Source organism: Mercenaria mercenaria, chromosome 2 (genome assembly GCF_021730395.1).
Source record: "Mercenaria mercenaria strain notata chromosome 2, MADL_Memer_1, whole genome shotgun sequence".
NCBI lineage: Eukaryota > Metazoa > Mollusca > Bivalvia > Venerida > Veneridae > Mercenaria > Mercenaria mercenaria.
The window spans coordinates 32,553,280-32,569,123 of NC_069362.1; the positions used below are offsets into that span (position 1 = coordinate 32,553,280).

A 15,844-nucleotide genomic window follows, 5' to 3' on the forward strand; every position below is an offset into this window, starting at 1 on the left:
AGAAACTTATTCTTGAACGAGAATACGATACATGTAAGAATATTCAAAAAGCGCTGATAAAACATATAACAATTGACTGTGACACTAAGAAATATATACGAGTGAAGAATGTGTCTAGATTTTACACAATCAGAGAACTTCCTTTGATAAAATGATAGGCTTCAGGTTGACTTTTCTGAACTTCGCTTATACCAAGACGTTTTTATTGGGAATTTAAATTGGTAAGGTAATTGACTCTTAACATGACGCGTTACCTAGCAGGGAGATCCGACACCACTCACGACAATGTGACAATATCCTGATGTTCTATCGTGTCGTTTTTCATTGTATCATATGCCGAGTGGCGTGTCACATTGTAGTGCACCGTGTCGCATTGTCATGCGTGATTTTGCGTACGATACGACGCGCAACTTTACAAAACGACGTGTGACACGACGCACAAAAATACAACACAAAATTTCGAAATTACAGTGACACGACATGTTGTATTGTTGTGCATTATGTTGCGTGTCTGGTTATATTGTCGTTAGTCGTGTCGCATGTCGTGCGTGACTATAAAGCCCTAAAGGAGGTTACAACACAACAATGCGACACAACGCACGTCAACGCAACACGATGCAAGAAAATGCGACACGATGCGTGATAGTGTAACACGACACGCACCAGCGTCGTGTCGCATTTTCCCGCTTCGAGTCGCGCGTCGTTTCTTATTGCCATGCGTCTACCTACAGGAATGGTCAGTCTGCACAAAACGCGACACGTGACAATTCGACACAACATCTTCGACTAGAAGAGACAATACGACACGACATATTCATGGCGCGCGTCCTGTAGCATTTTCTAGCGTCTTGTCGTGCGTCGACTTTAAACAGATGTCCTAAATAGGATTTCTTAAATAAATCATTATAAGCTACATATTTTAAAGAAAACATCATATTGCAATTTTGAAAACAGATGGTTTTGCAGAATCGTTTTTATTGCCTAGGCCAGGAACAAACGATAATGCTTTCTCGTAAAAAAGACTGTAATAGTGAGAATGTCTAACATTATAGAGAAGTCTGCATTGAAAGTGCATGTGAAGAGTAATCTTACAAATCACTCCCACAGACACTTGGGGTTCGGACCTCCACACACCCCATTCTCCTACGCCCCTGGTTAAGTTTAGCCAATATATTTTAGCATTTTACCATGTATTGAGCATAGGTGACGGTCATAAAAAGCATTTTGTAACATTTCAGCGTGTTTTTAAAAAATGCATTTTTACCATCAATGCTCTCAATACTAGAAGATATGCAACTTCTCACGAACACTAGAGAAACAATAGCCAGTTAAACGTTTAAATGAACCCCTACCAATGAATCACTGGTATCAATCGTCAGATCTGTTACCATTCTGTTAAATGACACCGGTCCCGACAACTGTCGTTTGTATTCCGACGAGAAATCAATAAATAATATAAATCAATCTATCTAAATTCTATGGAACACTTCCTTGCGAATAGATCCCTGCTTTGAACTGCGCATATCATTGCCGGGTACCAAAATCACACCCTGGTACCGGCGCTCCCAAGTACAGGTGGCACTCACACATACAGCGCTCGATAAGCGATTTTAGAGGAGCGATGGTGTAAGTATTTCTTATTGTATCTCCGGTAATTCAAAACTTTTCTTAAAATGAAAGATATCTGCGCCCTGATGAATAATTGGTGACTATGTTCTGTGAGTGTCACAACATTTCATCTTGAAATAAACAAAATACGGCGAGTTAAACGTGAACGTTTGACTCAAAAATGTCAAATGTCAAAACAACACGTAAAATACTCGGTAAATACTCCAAATGTATTCATTTTTGATACAGTATCGTATAGCCATGTCTTCTAACAACAACCAGTTCAAATTCCAAGACTTAAGTATAGGATAGACAACGAGTGCCGTTGTCTACGGGATATATACAACGAGCAAAGCGAGTTGTATATATCCCGTAGACAACGGCACGAGTTGTCTATCCGACTTAGACCACGTGACATAAAAACTGCAATTATTGAAAACTCTCCCACGCTTTCTATAGAAATTAGGATGAACGTGTTTTTGTAAGAGTAATATCATCTATGTACCGTTGGCGCTTAATTGTCAGTAGGGCATATGAAATAATGCAGGTTACTTGTATAAATTCAGTTTTACTCAAATACCGGATTTACTAAGATTTAACGTTCATTAACACTTTGAGTCGTTTGCAGTCACAAAATTAATGCTAAACAGTTAAATATGGATTTCTCAAAAATACTCAAAACTGGACTGCATGCTGAACAATTAGTTTTTGTGAGAAGTTTGCATGTTGGCGAAACACGATGACAGATACGTTGATTCGTTGATTCAAGAAGATAGCCAGGTTATTTATTTATTTAGTTAGTTAGTTAGTTAGTTAGTTATTGTTTTTATTTGTTTACTTTGTCTATCAGGATATAGTTAGAGCGTAGATGCTCGTAGGACTACGAATACCTTTTACTATATCGTGCCCTTCTTGTAAGAATGATGTAGTTGTTTTACTTTCTAACTGGGCCAAGTTGTTCGAAACTTTAACGGGTTGTAATTTAGTTTAGGTTAGTTTAGTTTATACTAATTTGTTTTAGCTCGATTGTGATGAAGCTTTAACTGTTTAAGCTTATTGTAACCACTCTCGAGTCCGTTTCCTATGAAAACTAGTACTGGGGTTATATGAGAAGTCATGGTCGTGTCCCCAATGATGCTCGAACCCACGACTACTGCATTAAGCTGATAAACTAACCGCCTGTTAAATTTCTATTCAAGATACTAGTCTTGGTGGGTGGGAAATACTAGTATGATGTTTTAAGTTTACTGTAAAGATGATTTAGTGTTTAAATCCTTAACAAGTACATTTGATTTTCTAAGTTTTCTAAACTGTCGAAATCTACTGATAAAGTTAATCGACCGTTAACTCAATCGCCTGTTAAAGTTTCGAACAACTGGATCCAGTTGTTTGCAAATGTAAGGATCGTGCTGACATGTCTTTTTTTATAAAAAGTGAACATAAAAAGTTACAACTGTTGGAAATGTTTCAGTGAATGTATAAATTACATTTTTACCCAGTTGGTTCTACACTACAAATATGTAGTTTATTGTAATTCAATTTTATTGATATCTAATAAGATTGGGTCATTTTTACGATATTAACATTTAGACGTTGTCAACTGAATTTACCTCAAAGTCATTCTTATTTTTTATCCCAGTGATAACTGGTGAGAATATTGCAAGGTCATTTAACTCCGGAGTTAGCCTGTATTGTTAGATGGTAAATTGACACGAAATTCACGCGTTTTTTTGCCCAAGTTTCCCCCGATATATATACAACGCTACTGTTGTATATGAAATATAGACGGGTACAAGTCTGCTTTGCGATTGGCTATTTACGGATTATCGTGGTCTAATTTGTTATATTTAAAGAATGACTCGTGTTTAAAGATGGTATGGGGTTTCAAAACGGCACTCACATCGCACAGGTGTTAATTTTTTTGGCGCTCAACAAGTACAGCTGGAGAAAAGTCTTCAGAAACGTAGACCTTGTTGTTGTTTACTCTCAGTGTGGTGCCTGTATGATCATAAATCATTATATTGTTAAAAAACTGACTGTAGAAGTCGACCTTTCTATGTTAAAACTTACGGCGACAATATTTTAACATTATTTTTTATTAAAAAGCTTCTTGAAAACTGATTAATGCTAAATTTTGATATGTCCTAGGATTTCGTTAAAAAATGAAAAACGTGCTTCAAAACATTCATATGACTCAGTGGGATCAGTGGACGGTAAGGTTTGCAAGAAGATATGTGTGTGCTTGCGTGCGTTTGTGCGTGCGTATGCGTTTGGTTAAACGCCGTTACTAAACAATATTTCAGGTCAATCTCAACGTTTTTGAATACCAGTATAATGCAGTGAGCATCCGTATGATATATATAGAGCCAGGTCGATACTTTTTTCGTTGGGGTGTGGAATAAATGTTTAATTATAGTTAATTAGAGTTAGTAAAACTCATTTATAACGGACTGACAAGTTTTCTATTCTTTTCTTTAATTTTAACAACTTACCATACGCCTACATTGAATGTATAATAAATGTTGAACGAAAATATTTTACTTGTTTCATTAGATTTAAGATTCAGTAAACACTCATAACAGAAAAATAGAAGGTTTTTACGGTGGATGATTTATACCATTTCATCAATTCGCCACGCGACCCCGTCGAGCGAAAACACGAGAATTAAAAAAAGTTAAACGCGGAGTGGTTAGCGAGCAAAAATTCGATAACATGTGGCGGCGCGGAGCGAAAACACGATTATGGGAATGGGGGGGGGGGGGTGCTGGCGTTGAGTGAGATTCAAGATGTAAAGCGGCTGGGTGCCCGGGTGCCCACCAATGTTATGCCTTTCAAACCTCAACTTCTTGCTCGGAGCCCGCTGATCAGCCAGTTTTCGCTCGACTCCCCCCGACGATTTACATATTAAATCTAAATTTTTTGTCTGCGATTCTCCATACAGAAAATACTAGGAATAAAAAAGGGCGAGAGCGTGGATTGAAAACATGATAATTAGTGGGGCGCTGAGCGAAAAGTCGATATTTACGTTATAAATCGGCGCCTAAAATTAGCGGAAAGACGGAATGGCATATATCAGCCACAAAGAATTTTGTTAAAATGTCTGTTCGGTACAAAAGACGCTCATATTTTAATATCTTATTAATTCAAGGAATTTATCAATTAATGAGTTCTTGTTTGGCTCTCTCAGGAATCGATGCGAGTCATTCCGATTTAATAGCAGACATGAGACGTAATGCCTAGTTCCATTAACTACTGTTTAATCCAACATCAAACTGTTCTTGGTGGTGTAATCTCTACCACACATAACTAACCAGTCCGATTCATCTCTTTTCCGTTGTAGTTGCCTTAGAGCTGACGATTTCTCCACATTTCTGAAGACCTTTCTCTAGCTGTACTTGGTGAGCGTCAAAAAAAATGCACACCTGTGCGATGTGAGTGCCGTTTTGAAACCACTTACCTTCTTTCAACACGAGTCATTCTTTAAATATAACAAATTAAGTCTTGGAATTTGAACTGGTTATTGTAGGAAGATATGACTATACGAAGCTGTATCAAAAATGAATACATCTGGAGTATTTACTGAGTATTTTACGTGATTTTTTTTACATTTGACATTTTTGAGTCAAACGTTCACGTTTAACTCGCCGTATTTTGTTTATTTCAAGATGAAATGTTGTGACACTCACGGAACATAGTCATCAATTATTCACCAGGGCTCAGATATCTATCATTTTACAAAGAGTTTTGAATTACCGGAGATACAATAAGAAATACTTACACCACCGCTCCTCCAAAATTGCTTATCGAGCGCTGTATGTGTGAGTGCCACCTGTACTTGGGGGCGCCGGTACCAGGGGGTGAAAATTGATACCGCTTCGACTGCATTATAACCGGATTATCGCTTCACCACGTGTTACACGAGGTTTGTTTACATAAAGAAGTGATGATCTGGTTTAACATAGCCGTAAGAGTAACAATTTTGGTTCCCGGTTTATGACATGCACTACACAAAGCGAGGGTCCAGCGCAAGCAAGTGTTCCCATTGTTCGTGAGAAGTTGCATATCTTCTAGTATTGAGAGCATTGATGGTAAAAATGCATTTTTTAAAAACACGCTGAAATGTTACAAAATGCTTTTTATGATCGTCACCTATGCTCAATACATGGTAAAATGCTAAAATATATTGGCTAAACTTAACCAGGGGCGTAGGAGAATGGGGTGTGTGGAGGTCCGGACCCCAAGTGTCTGTGATCACTCCTTCTCTTTCCCTACAGATAGCGAAGCTTGTCATACCAACGCCGTTAGAAGTTGTGATCAGTGAAGATGAAACCATTGTCAATGTGGACAGTTCATGGAAAATTTTTACGGCAGATACTACTTATACATCAGTTGCTGTTTACCTGAAAGGTAATCATCGATGTTTATTTTTCAAAATCTTACTTCTTTAAAAAACATTAAAGCAGTAAAAGCTGCTGATGCAATATTCGTTTACACGGATAATATGCTCGTGTAAAATAACGCAAGCCCATGTTTGCATCGCTTCAGTACAATGTCCGTATAACAAAATGTTTACCATGTTTAATATTATCTGGTAACGTCTCTTTTCAGGCATACTACACATGGAAATAGTTGACACCTTGCAAATGAAGAACATTATAATCCTAAATACAACAAATACGCTCGCCACTCCAGAATCTTACACATTGCGAATAGATGCGGAAAACAGTATCATTTATCTAAATGGCAAGGATTTAAATGGAATATTTTATGCAGCACAGTCACTTCGGAGCATACTTGATGGATATAATAGAAGAGATATCCCAGGAATTACTATTACTGATGAACCCAGATTTCACTACAGGGGCATGCACATCGACGTATCTCGCAATTTTCATCCTTTATCCGATGTCAAGAGGCTTATCAGGGCAATGGCAATGTATAAAATGAACAAATTACACATGCATCTATCCGACGATGAAGGTTGGAGGCTAGAAATACCCGGCCTACCCGAGCTTACAGAGGTTATTATGAAAAACAATAATAATACACATTTTATTGTAAATCATAAAATGTAGGGTACCAGAAACAAAACAATTATCTAACAGTAAAGAAGTACTAGTTAAATAATAAAAAAGTGGAAACTCCACAGTTGCCCAGCACGATAAGCATTTTGTGTATAATTTTTAAAAATGTAAATCATATTAGTTACTAGATAATTTGATAAAGAAATTGTCTATATGCAACCTGTTAACTGTTTGTTTCAGATTGGAGGTCAAAGATGTCATAATCCTAATCAGAGAAAATGTATAATACCCCAGTTTGGATCCGGCCCTTCCAATTTAACATCCGGGTCAGGATTCTTTTCAACAGAGGATTACAAAGAACTATTAAGATTTGCAAATGAACATCATATCCAAGTTATCCCAGAATTCGACATGCCAGGCCATGCTCATGCAGCAATTACATCTATGGAGGAACGTTATCGTAGGTATCACGAAAATGGGAATGAAATCGAGGCTACGAAATACAGACTCACTGATCCGGATGATAAATCCGACTACATTTCAGTCCAGCAATGGCTTGATAATGCTATTAATCCATGTGTCGATTCGGTTTATACGTTCATAGGAAAGGTGATGGATGAAGTAATTGAGCTGCACAAAGACATTCAACCACTAGAAATTTACAATTTTGGGGGAGATGAGGTTGCAAACCATGCCTGGGAAAAATCACCAAAATGCAATAGTTTTGTAAATGATAACCCACAATATAACGTCACAAAAGGTTTGTTTACATTTTATTTTAACTTTATTTCATCAGAAAATAGAGAAAATAGAAAGTTGTGATTAATTGTGAAAGCATAATTATGAGTATGAGGAAACGAAAAGAATTTAAGTGACAATTCCTTACCTAGCATGTGTTTAATGAAATGAAAAAAAATAACAAGCAAGAAAAGAATTGTAGGAAAATTTACAAAAATAATGCTCTAGATTAAGATATATATGCAATTATTTGATATGACTGTTTCAACAACAACAGCATAAAAACAAATTGTGGAGTAAGTAATATATTTTTGGAAAAACCTGCATGCAAATGATATTTTGTTGCTGATATTTTTTTCACGTTTGGTTGTAAAATGGACATGTTACCAATTTATACCATTGCAGGTATAAAGATGTATGTTGTTGAGAAAGTAGCACAAGTAACAAAAAAAAACTAAAAAGAACAAACTGGTTTCAGAAGGAGGTTCAATACATGCATTTGTAAGATAAATAAAACCATGTTACAAATACCATTGCAGGTATAAAAGTGTATTTTGTTCACAAAGTGGCAAAGTTAGCAGCAGAAAGAAATCTAAGCCTTGCTGGATGGGAAGATGGATTTGCAGATGGTCATCATGATCCTATAAGACCTGGTGACCTTGACACTAACAAAAATTATGCGATACCTTGGAATAATATTTGGGAATGGGGAGGTGGAGAACAGGCATATAAACTGGCAAATGCCGGATACAAGGTATTTGAATAGAGCACGATGAGACCTTTCATTGACGAAAATTACGACAATGCGTTTTTCTCCTACAAACAGGTAAACGCATACAGTCAAGAATTATATATAATATGTTTCATATTTTTAATGGTTACTGGTACTTTAAGAATATGGAATTCACTATACATGTATGTGTGTGTATGTAAGAGTAACGTTTGCGTACTGGATAGAACGTACCAACATTAATTTCAATGTCTGTTTCACAGGTGATTTTAGCACAGGCAACAAATGTATATTTTGACCAACCCCAAGAGCCGGATCCAGAGGAGCGTGGATTATACTGGGCCACAAGGTGTACAGATACCTTAAAAGTTTTAAAATTTATGCCGGACTCTTTATATGATAACATATTCGAAGAAAGAAATGGAAAACCGATAACAAGGCGTGACGTATGTGGCGAGAATTCGGAGAACTGTGAGTTGCTGAACAGAAAAGAAAATGTTATTGGTAAGAATTGTATATTTCTAGGAACAGTGTTACAAATATATACATAATCTTGGATTTTGTCTTTACAGTTTCATAAGGTAAAGAAAAACATAGACTATATGGTTTATTTCATTACAGGCATACAAGGACAGTTGTGGAGTGAGACTGTACGGACAGGGGAAAACATAGATTATATGATTTTCCCTCGAATAGTTGCGCTTGCGGAGAGGGCTTGGCATAAGGCGGACTTTGAGGAAGAATCCATATCAGATGATGAAAGGGAAGGTAGATTTAATCGTGAATGGGAGGATTTCTCCAATACCCTTGGATATAAAGAGTTGCAACGGTTAGATGATTTGGGCATAAAATATAGAGTACCACCTCCCGGTGCAAAGTAGGTCTTTACAATAGTCTATATACATTTCAAGAATCTTGTTTAATTCTATAATGCAATAAGTACTGGCACTTGTCAACTTGTTAATACATACTCGATACTAGTTGATTTCATTTAATGTCAGCCTTGAAATATTTTCATTATAATATAACATCATACATGTGTATGAATTAGTAAGATAATTAAAAATGTTAAGCTGGCACTTTCGTCAGACTGTTAAGTGTAAACTTTAATTTGAAAAATAACGATAATGATATTAAGTACTTGAAACGCTCTCTCTCTAAATGTATACAGATTTTCTATGGAAACAATTTTTATACACCTTTGGCCTAAGAGACATCAGTTGCTGCAACAGTTGCGCGATAGTATCACGCATACTTTAAACATTAAGTAAATTTTATTGTTAAAGAGTAATGGAAAATGGAAAGGTGGAGGTATCGGCAACATTTCCTGGGCTTGGGGTACAATACAGCAGCGACAATGGAAAATCCTGGCTTGGAGTTCCAAATGAACAGAATATACAATGGCGTGATGACTCAAGTCTTCATTTAAGGACTTTGTATGTGATTACATTCTATATCTTATAACTAACATATCCGTTGATTGAAGAATTATTGCACATCATCTACTCTTATTCATAATTACGTTTCTTTCTGAGAGCACACATGTAAAAACATTACATTATTAGTGATCTGCAGCGAACTATTATTTACAATAATTTGAGCCGTGCCATGGGAAAACCAACATAGTGGGTGTGCGACCAGCATGGATCCAGACCAGCCTGCGCATCCGCGCAGTCTGGTCAGGATCCATGCTGTTCGCTTTTAAAGCCTATTGGAATTGGAGAAACTGTTAGCGAACAGCATGGATCCTGACCAGACTGCGCGGATGCGCAGGCTGGTCTGGATCCATGCTGGTCGCACACCCACTATGTTGGTTTTCCCATGGCACGGCTCATTTATATTTAAAACGATAAGGCGTGGGTAGTCGACGAATTATACTGCTGGAAATGATACGAGTGAAGTAAATCAGCCAACATAAGAACATTATTCGGGATTCTGCCTCGACCGGAAATTATTGCTGACCTTTTTGTACCTCTCGGCCTCCTGAAACATGGCACAAAACTGCTTTTCAGTCTTGCACTCATTCGTAAGTGCTACACATTAAATAGTATATTATATCAGTTAGCTAATATTTATCAGGGTTTGATCAGTTATATTAACTGAATAATTGAAAAACAAACCATCAAAGTGAAAGATGTATGACTAACCTTTTATTATTAAACTTTATACAATTTACCTGCTTTGGCAGATCATAGAAATTTGTTATCGACAAGACTTTATCTATGACATTGAAACATGCACTGTTTACTTTCCCCCAAACCGGTTTGTCGGTATAAATGACTTACTAGTGAGTACAAGATTTCCTAATAATTCAAAAAGTTCATTAAAAGTGCATGTTATTTTATTAAGCGCTTCACTCAATGTTCTATTTTGTTGTTTATTAGCTTGTTATTTTCAATCTAAATATTTTCACAGTCAGGTAGGGTAGTAAATTTTATCTAAAAAGCGTTTGAACAGTTCATTATCTGCCTTAACATGCTTCTGATTGATATACGAGAAAATGTGTGTAAATAAAAGTTTTACAGAATGTATTTTCATTATGTAAACATTACCTTAAGGTTTTTATAAAGTTGATGATAAGGCTGATCGAATTATTTACAAACGTATTTTTATACTATTCTGCCCTCTTTTCCCCAAATGAATGTCAAAGAGTGGCGATATACACTTACAGACTGACCTCACCTAAACCTATCACACAGTTCAATCCATTTTATGAAACCGAAATACTTTAATGACTCTATTTCATATGTTTGATTGTTTAACAATAGAAATTTAAGAACGATCACAACAGATCAAAGAAAACAACAGAAAAAAAACCCAGAATTTTATGGTAGGTCATTTTAGGTTGGTGAACTGAGGATTTGGAATGCACTCTTTTATCATATGTTAAAGCTGATTTCTCGTGACATTCTACATTCTGGTAAAAGAGCTATTACTTACCGACTAAAATCTCGTAATTATATTTCGCTGTAGTATTATAACCTAACTTTAATTTTATTACGTTCAACATAGAAAGTAACCATTTAGTCTCATGTGTCTCGTCACAAAAATGACCAGTATTCTTTATTGTCTCACTCGGGTGAGTTATAAGCTGAGTGTTACAATGTCATGTAAGTAAATTGCGAACTGTCATATTCTAATGAACATGCTATGAGATAGAAATTCTATTTCTGGTAATTATTTGGACATATTTGCATTTTTAATAAAAGACATGCTTCCCAATTTCCTGATAAGATTATTATGTTACAATAGAAATTTGTTAAGCCACACTGTAAAACTTTTAGCTTCTTGATTCGATAATTATATGGTAATGTCAGTATAACATGTAGCAATGACATGGTTTTCCTGATCACATAAGAATTCATGTGGAAAGACAGTGTTTAACGTGTTTCATTATTAATCGAATATAACGGAACTTTTACAATCCTTGATAAAGGTATTTGATATTCAGATGAACATGCATTTTGATGTTCTTTTACTTGTACAGGTAAATCCTTTTGCGTTTTCTAATTTATGATTAATATCGTGTATTTATACTTAAATAACAATCTTGATACATTAATAATGTAATTTATATTAAGCGTTATGAATTCCTTCTGATTGATGAACATTTTTTAGATTTGTGTTATACTTCATAAATAATGAATAATCGGAAGATGGTGTTTTCATTTAATCATCATGGAGCATGTGTGGTTTACTTCCTTTGATATCTTTCGGGTTATGCTGTACAGGCGAATTGCTTTTTTATGAAATGATTTGTTTTATTTCAAATATTAGGATAAAACTTACCATCATACTTTGATATTATGCGGCCTACCAAAGTATACACTATAGCTGGTCAATGTACTAAATTGAAGTCAAATTGTGAACTGTACATATATTAGTTATGAACTACTTATTAAGTAGAATTTAAGCATATGACACCGGTAAATATTTGGTATCTGACTTTTATAAAATAAAAGAAGTGAATTGCATGTTACATTCCATGATTAAATATTGTTCTTTCTATAAAAAGTCTGTACAAATCAGAGCTGTAAATCGATCGCCTTTAGTTCTATTGATTTAATATAGTTTAATTCCTTGAACATTTGGTGGTCGGCAATAACCCGCTTCTGTTTGGATGCAATCTCAGTGATAGACTGTACATGGCGTGAGCAACTGTCAATGGTTAACGGTAGATGTTATTGATAATCTGGAGAAAGAAGAGAACTATATGCGAATACAATTACGGCTTCGAAATAATGGAGGTATGGATATTCCAAGAGGAACATGGCGGATATATTTTTACAGGTTCGTTTTTATTTGACAAAGTTTGTACAATCGCTGAAATAAAACAATATGCGTTGTCGGTAATTTAGAGCATAGAATGATCGTGTATTTATCTTAGAGAAACAAATTCTTGATAACATTAAATAAATCAGCCGATAATTGTTTTTGATGGGCTTAAAGACTGCTGAAAATTCACCTTGCCTTGAAATCTGACTGGCGAACACACTTTTTTTAGTATTTTGTTCTACCTTCATCGAAATGGAGACTGAATAATCTTGGAAAGATGTAGTTTTCATTTAATCATCACGGAAGACATACGGTTTGCCAGATATTCAAACTTCAAACGACCTCTTGAATGGACATACTGTGCTTTGCCTTTTGCTGTTACAGGCGATGCATTTTTTATGAAATAGATATTACGTTTTATGCTTCCAACATATTTATATAAACTTTAACAACACCAGTCTTTGAGTATTATGCGGCCTTCAAATGTAACACTATACCTGGTCTTAAATGTAACACTAAAATTGGACTCACATACGTGTGAAGATGAACATATCATTACCTCTTATGAACTACCTATATCAAGTGAACCTTAAAAAAGCATAGAAAGCAGCCGAGCTAAATAGTAGCAAACTTGGTTTGATCTAGACTTTTGATAAGAGGTTATGAAATGTGTGAAATGTGCAATGTTCATTCTCATTCATCTGGAAAGGGTATTGTGTCTGCCGTGTGGCGGTCGTAAAAAGTCTCCCCGTACATTTAATCAGAGCTGTAATATTTCGATCAGCACGGCTTTTATTTTGTGTTCTTAATACTATTTAGAACTTCAGCTTGAACATTTCGGCCTGGGTGGTTCCAATACACCCGCTTTCATAGTTTTGGGTATTGCGACATACCTCTAAAGTGCATTTTGCGCTGTAACATGGATAAATGTTGAATTCTGCAAAACCTGGGGCTAGATGGTGTGTACGGTAGCATGCATTTCCACTACTGTCCATTAACAGGCCCTATCAAACCGAGCCTGCAACATTTTCACTTTTGTTGTGTTGAGCGACCTGTAGAGTTTCCGATTTTTAAAAATTGTAATGGTAATTTATTTATACAAATACATGAAATGAACTTTACGATACCAATGACCAGAAAATTTAATAAAACTTAGTCCAAGTGTGGACTCTTCTTCTGTTTTCTTGGCTTGGTCATTCGTTTCCAAAGGGCAACATGTACGTTGTATTAATAAAAAAGTTTGAAGTGTTATATGTATAAATTAGCCTTTCTAATGTCCGGTTGCTACGTTGTTATTACCATTGTTTTAAACAAGATAGCACTATTTCTAAAGTTAATCCTAAATATTTTTACAAGTGTAGCATTTAAATATAATAAGAAAACAGGCATAAACAGACGTGTTGAAAAATTGTAAACGGATAATATATTTTATACCTCCAGCTGGTATAATTCTGTCGTTTTTATGGCTCTGAAGTTTACTTAGAAGAACTGTTTTGTTCATGAGTGTCCATGCCCGAGTGGATAATGTTGCTGTATTCGAATCACATACTCCTGGTCGCTTTGGGTTCAAAACTTCGCTTTGGTTGTAAAATGGCTGGCTCATGGAAGATCAATGGTTCTATCTAGGTGTGTGTCTGTGCCCGTAGGAGCACATGTGATGTTTCTGTACCATGGAAAAGCTTGGCAATGACCATATGACCTATATTGTGCTTGCACGACTCTACATACACAATTTTAATGGATTTGACCTAATATTTTATAGTTACGTGTTTCTAAATTTCGACGAACCAAACAATGACAACCAGATAAACTTCTCTTCGTTTTCATCTGGCCAGTGCAGAAAATTATTATATAACAAAATCAGTAAGAGCCCTCATACAGGGCAGAACGCTTAAAATAAATAAACAAAATAAATAAAACAATAACGGACTCGATTTGATTGATTCTGTTCATGATGAAACGTGGAACCCCACTTACGCCTTTGCTTAAACTCTATCAATTTATCGACATTGAACGGACCCCATGATCCTAAAGGACAATAATATTTATAAAAACCTGAATCAAGGAACAGCCGCCACTCAACTACTGTTGTTATAGTAAATGAAATTTGTCATTCGGCAGCATATGAAGCAATCAGGCTAAAATTTCATTATTTTTTTTTCTGATATTCTACTTCAGCCTTTATGGAGGGAAGGTCGAATCTTTGCAGTGCGGTTTGAGATTGGAACATGAAAATGGAGGACTGTTTTATTTCACACCTGACGTTGAAGTATTTTCTGGAATAGCCGCAGGAGAAACTCTATCATGCCAGTACCATAATAAAAACTGGTTGGTATCGCGCACAGATAATATGCCAAATTGGTATGTAACTTCAATAGGAATGAAAGCAAAGGTGATCAAAAGCACGGAAAGTGAAAACCTAGATTATGTTGGAAAGTTTGATACTCCTGCTAAATGGAAAAGGACTAAAGAGGACCAGTATGATCCGTACCCGCCTGCAACTAGATACGATCTTTATAAAACTTCAAACCCTGCAAAGCCATCCTATAAAATTGTGCCAACGCCAATGGAAGAAACGCGAAATGAAGATTCAATGATTTCTTTCACTCCGGAAGACTGGAAAGTAGTGCAGTCTACCGATTTCCCGTTTGAAGCGAACTATTTATCAGGTGATACTATCAAACGTTTCCTCACTGATTGAATACAATATATCTGAAAATCATTTAACATATTTACTTGAGTACAATAGACAAAATGTTTTCTTTATCAAATGTTCGTAATTAAATTTGAAACAATTGCTTTTTACAGTCAATGTATTTACAGCTAATGTAGTTATTATATTACTTTCCTTTAACGCTAAAATAGTTAGTATTTGAGGGTTTTTTATTTCAGACAAGCTAAACACATCCATTGTAACAGCTTCGAAAAGTAAAATTGTCACATTCGTCAAAGGAAATCCGAGCAAACCCGGCCCGGAAGCATATGATTTAAGCATTGATGTACGGAAAAGTAAAGTGACAATTACAGCCAATAGCTCAGCTGGTGCTTTCTATGGCGCCCAGTCTTTCCTAAGTCTTGTTGAAGGTGGTGACGGCAATTTGATAGAGATGAACATAAAAGATACACCAAGGTGAGTGCACATAAAAGGACTTTCTTAGTTTATAAGCTTTCAGAAAATATAATAATTAAACTGTTGGTATATTTCGTTGAAAACTTTTGTTTTGAAACTATTTAAATTAAATGATGATTTATCGACGTTCTCTTCCAAACAGGAAAATTAAAGTTGAAATAAAAACTTATTCATTATTACAAATATCCAGAATCTTCCACGTCAGATGTTTTAATAGCGGGAAATAATACTGCTTTATCAATAGTTCCGTTGAAGTAGTATTGATACGAATGTCAGATCTAAAGCACATAAATAAGATTACATGTAAATACCCATATAAATGTTTATCAGAGCTAAATT

The 15,844-nt window shown here is 35.6% G+C and overlaps 1 protein-coding gene across 3 annotated transcripts in view; it reads left to right on the top strand.

Moving 5' to 3' along the window:
- LOC123562093 (uncharacterized) overlaps positions 1–15,844 on the top strand; it is a 101,498-nt gene that overhangs the window by 12,983 nt on the left and 72,671 nt on the right. For 2 of the 3 annotated variants that reach the window (XM_053534370.1, XM_053534383.1), the window contains exons 3-9: positions 5,883–6,015; positions 6,217–6,629; positions 6,873–7,392; positions 7,910–8,124; positions 8,364–8,604; positions 8,722–8,977; positions 9,387–9,536. In XM_053534370.1, coding sequence (XP_053390345.1) covers positions 5,883–6,015; positions 6,217–6,629; positions 6,873–7,392; positions 7,910–8,124; positions 8,364–8,604; positions 8,722–8,977; positions 9,387–9,536 — 1,928 coding nt within the window. The remainder of the gene's footprint in view (positions 1–5,882; positions 6,016–6,216; positions 6,630–6,872; positions 7,393–7,909; positions 8,125–8,363; positions 8,605–8,721; positions 8,978–9,386; positions 9,537–15,844) is intronic. The other variant, XM_053534376.1, reaches the window with a different exon arrangement.